Here is a 4815-nt window from a genome sequence, read left to right on the forward strand (position 1 = left end):
GGCAGCGGCGATCTCGTGCGTGGGAATCCTCATCAGCAGCTTCTCGTTGTCTCTCCACGTCAGCAGCAGACAGCGGGCAGACAGACTCAGAATACAGTCCTGATCCACGCTGGTCTTCAACGGCAGCACCCTCAGCTGCTACTGACGAACACACAGATGATAGATGATTGACTAACGAGGCAGAAAGTGTTGAATCACAGACAGAGGAAAGACTATGAACACTGACACTCACTAGAGAATAAGTGATTATTGACGAGTCCTTCCTTTTGACTTGATTGCAATGCTTATTTGCTAACCTTGGCATTTACAAATTACTCTTTATTGATCATTAGACCCGAGAGAGTTTAGTTAATGATAAAAACGGTAATGACTCCTAACTTTGGTTCTGATCAGTAAAGTATAGATTATCGATTAATAGTCTCAGAAGTGATTATTGTTTACAGACAGCAACAGTTATTAGTTATAGATATGTTACTGATTACAGACGACAAATGTTATTATTTATAAATTGGTTATTGATTACCAACCCCAACAATGATTGGTTTTACAGTAGATGGCTTATTAATTACTAATTGCAACAGTGATTGATTACGGATAACTGACTTCATTGATTGGGTATAAATATGTTTGCCTATTAATTACGAGATAGATTTGTTATTAATCATTAAACCTGACTTGGTTTATTTAAAGATAGGTTATTGATGGAAACGTTATTGGTTATTAATTATTCATCCCAAAAGTGATTAGTTACTGATAGTATACTGATTACTGACCCTGGTTGTTTTTAAATAAAGATTGGTTGTACATCACTAACCTCAAGAGTGCTTATTTATTGATACATTATTGATAACCTACCTTAGAAATGACTAGTTGTTGGTAATAAGTATTATGTATTAAGGTTTTAAGTATTACTAACCCTGGCTGTATCCAGTAGTTGTAGCAGTTCGTCTCGGCTGGAGGGATTCAGTGAAACCGACACCCAGGTCAGGTGACCAAGGAACTAAGAAGAGAGGTCAAAGGTCAAGCAACTGGGAATGTGGTCATGAGGTCAGTGGTGACATACGTATATTATATCATATTGTAGTGTATTGTATAGTACTTTACTCTGTTAAGTACTACCTTGACCTCCTTCTCCACGTAGTCGAAGATGAGTCTCTCAGGGTGGATGACGTAGTCGGGGGGATAGAGGGGGACAGTGTGCAGTGGGCGGCGGTAAGTGCTGCCTCGATCGACTGGCCTTCGACCAGATTTGGACCAGACCAGGCGCTTAATGGGGGAGACAAAACCCTGGGGGGACAGAGACAAAGAGATAGGCAAAGGAAGAGAGAAATGATGAGCAAGAGTGAAATGCCTCCGCAAATATTGGATTTATCGCCTGGTGTGTTTGTACTGAAATTCATGTTTCCCCTCGGATGCATTTTAATGACTTCGTCGATGTCCTGACTTTTCCTCCAGCGCGATCCTCAGGTCTAAATTTCACATTGTCCCATATTTGGTTTATGACCTCACACCCGCAAAACTAATGACATTCCTCTCAGCAGTAGCTGTACTTTGTGTTCTGCGCTATTTAGTAAATGTTATTAAGCTAACAAGGTAAACTAAGACGGTGAACATGTAAAACATTATACTTGCTAAACACCAGCATGTTAGCATCGTCAGTGGGGGCATGTTAGCATGCTGAGGTTAACATTTAGCTCAAAGCGCTACTGTGGCTACGTAGCGTCACAGAGCTGCTAGGATGGCTGTAGAGTCTTAGCTTTGTTTTATTGTACCGACGCTAGATTTTCAGATGGTCCACCTGTTGAGCTAATACTTTGGTTCACAGCAAGATATCTTATAGTGTCACGATTGCCTGAAAATATTCCTCAGGATCGGTTTATTCATGGTGCCGAGAGGATGAATCGCAATGACTTGGGTGACCCAATGACCTTTTCTCTCAAATCATCATCAGGCCAAACTTTGCACACAAGATCAGTTAATTTTTTTTAACGCATTCCTGCTCCCCAGAGAATGAACCCTTTTTGACTTTAATGGTCCCATGACCCCCTTCTCTGGCACCACCCTCAGGGAAAACGTGAGATGTTTACTGGCAAAGCTGTAAGAATAGCTAATTCATCAGTATGTTGTTTACTTTGTCCAACACTTTGGCATTCCGGCTGTGACCACCACAGCAGTCTCAGGTCACTGGTGGGTGTTCTGGGGTTTGAATTTGAACTAGAATTCACAGAAGAAGGTTAATTTACGTGTTCATACATGCCTCAGTGTATTTGCTCGCGTGTGTGTTTGTGCAGTACATCCCTTTGGCTGTTCGAGCAGTGATTGGCAGGTGAGCAGTGATCTCTGACAGCTCCTTGCTGAGACTCACTGACAGCACAGCACACACTGTTAGACACCCACTGACACGAACACACAAACACACATTAATATACTCTGGCTTGAGGGCGTAGGGAGAATGGACATTATGACACATAAACGCGCACACACAGAATAGAGAGAGGGAATTGTTTTAGTGCCAGAAACCTGTCTTGTCTTTCTCTCTGAAATATAAAAAAGGACGGATCCCTATGTATCGGAATCTGATGAGCATCTCTGTAGTCAGCTGAATTTAATTGTACGGACAAAGACGGGGGACGGTTATAATGAGTTTTGTTCCCCCTGTTGTTCACAGGACACAGAAAGGGATTTTTTTTAGTGAATGTGCTTAATGTGAGAACGTGCCCAGGTCAGATCAAGGTGCTATGGAACTAGTTTTTATTTTGGCTTTTTCTCTCCCTTTCTAAGAAACATTTTTCTTCTCTCATGCTGTTTTATGTCTAACTCTAGAAAACAGGAAGCCGGCTGTCTATAAAATGTTATAGCGTGTTTTTAAGGACTCAAATCATTAAGTTAAATCAAACGGCGTTTTTTTTATTTTTTGTTGTTGTTGTTAGGAGCAATTTTCAGAAGGCCTGGTCACACAAAGTGGCACGGTGAAGTCTACCGGGCGTCCTTGTAAACTAGGCGGCGGAAGGGGCTCGGCAATGTGGGGACCATTCACTGGGATAGTCGGTGAACTACGTAGCTGACGAGCTAACTGCCAACATGCCTGCAAGCTAGTCAGTCACCGTAGTTCACTCATCTTATTTCTATTTTCTCCCCCTTGGCATTTTATTATCATGTTTGTACATCAACAAAGAGTTCGTGAAGAGGGCGCTCCAAGCTAGCTAGCTGGCTAACTGTAGGTTAGTTCGTTAGCTTGTTCCCTTGGTTGCTACGGGACAGGAAGTTCACATGGTTTATTCAAAATAAGTATTTTGTAGCATCCATTCCTGTCTCATAACTGTCTGTAAACCAGTCCTCTTTTGTGGTGCAGTTTATACTCCAGCAAAGGAGGATGAATAAAACTGGATTGTGCGACATAGCTAATAAGCTACGATAGCCTCATCCGTTTTGGACTCTCTGGCTCTCCGTCTGCTCAAAGGTCAGTACTGTCAAGAGACAGTTTCCTATTGGTCAACAGTGTAAATTTATTTACCAAACTTGAATTCAATGCAAAAGATTCACACGGATTTAATTCAACGCCATGAGAGAATCCACTGTTAGCGGCGATTCCTTTGAAATTAACTGATTTTGCCGCGATATTTAGCTGTTTTAAAAAGCTGGTGTGACCGGACCTCAAGGCCCACATTTGTCTGCAAAGGGCAGGGCTTGTCAAGGGGTCAATTAAAGTGACGCTAAAAAGGATCTAGTGTATGAACTTGATCAAGCTTGTTTGGTTTGCCTTTAGAGGCTGAAACAACATCGACGAGTCCTTGGCCCCACGTCCCGGTCTCCAGATGGAGGATAAAAATTTGACAAAATTAGCTCTGGAGAACATTCAGAAACTAAACATCCATATCCAAATTACTTGGACAAGATAAAAATTGCAAACTAAGAGACAGAACAGAAGCTACTGTACCTTCTTGGATTTCTTTGGTTCATAGTCCATCGTTGTCCTGTCCTCCTCTGTATTTGTCCTGTAGTGGGTCGGCTGAGTCCTGTTCGTGGTCACACTCTTCCTGAATGTATTTTATTTTTTCAGTTTGTCTTTTGTTGTCTTTGCGTTTGTCTCTCAGTTGTTTTTTCCATGGTTCCCCCCTGTCTCTCTCCGTTCCAGTTATTTTAGCTTCTGTCTCAGCGTCTTCATACTTGTTCTTTCCCTTTCTACACTGATTGTTCTTTTTAGATCTCTCCTGGGGCCACATACACTCACACACACACACGCACACACACACACACACACACACACACACACACACACACACACACACACACACACACACACACACACACACACACACTCACACATACACAGTCACACCACAGGAGAGAACAGGAAACAGAGGAAGCCTACTTCCTGTCCAAGAGGAAACTCCACCAGAGACTGATAAGACCCATTCTCTCTGCACTCATAACACATACACATAAAATTAACCTTTAATTAAACCCACCCTTTAGCTCATTTAAAGTTATTTACACTTACACTAGAAACATTTTTTACAACCTCGCTTTTGTTGTCCAGCAAAACTGGAAAATGAGCAGTTTGGAAGAGCAAATGTCTCTGACCTACTCTACTGACTGGACCGAGAGGGAGAGAGGTTTTTGAGGTCGTCAGTAATCAGCGTCTGTCCTTCGGAGCATTAATGGCAAACTATGAAAATGCAACCACGGTTAAAAAAATAAAATAAGATAGAATTTCCTCTACTTTCAGACGTTCATCTGCATTGACACCATTCAAAACTTTACCTGGAGTTTTGATATTTGCTGCAAACCTAGAAGTTTCAGAAGCTGAAACTG

General features: G+C 41.9%; 1 protein-coding gene across 1 annotated transcript in view; it reads right to left on the reverse strand.

The window, feature by feature from the left end:
- The window catches only part of ccm2l (CCM2 like scaffold protein), a 14249-nt gene extending 10085 nt beyond the window's left edge, over positions 1-4164 (reverse strand). Inside the window, exons 1-4 of the mRNA XM_040153894.1 lie at positions 3938-4164; positions 1120-1287; positions 917-1000; positions 1-138 (exon numbers count right to left, since the gene is read on the reverse strand). The exon at positions 1-138 is cut by the window's left edge and continues 46 nt beyond it. Coding sequence (XP_040009828.1) covers positions 1-138; positions 917-1000; positions 1120-1287; positions 3938-3967 — 420 coding nt within the window. The 5' untranslated portion in view covers positions 3968-4164. The remainder of the gene's footprint in view (positions 139-916; positions 1001-1119; positions 1288-3937) is intronic.
- Positions 4165-4815: the final 651 nt, after the last annotated feature.

The sequence above is a fragment of the Xiphias gladius genome, chromosome 18 (genome assembly GCF_016859285.1).
Source record: "Xiphias gladius isolate SHS-SW01 ecotype Sanya breed wild chromosome 18, ASM1685928v1, whole genome shotgun sequence".
Lineage (NCBI taxonomy): Eukaryota > Metazoa > Chordata > Actinopteri > Istiophoriformes > Xiphiidae > Xiphias > Xiphias gladius.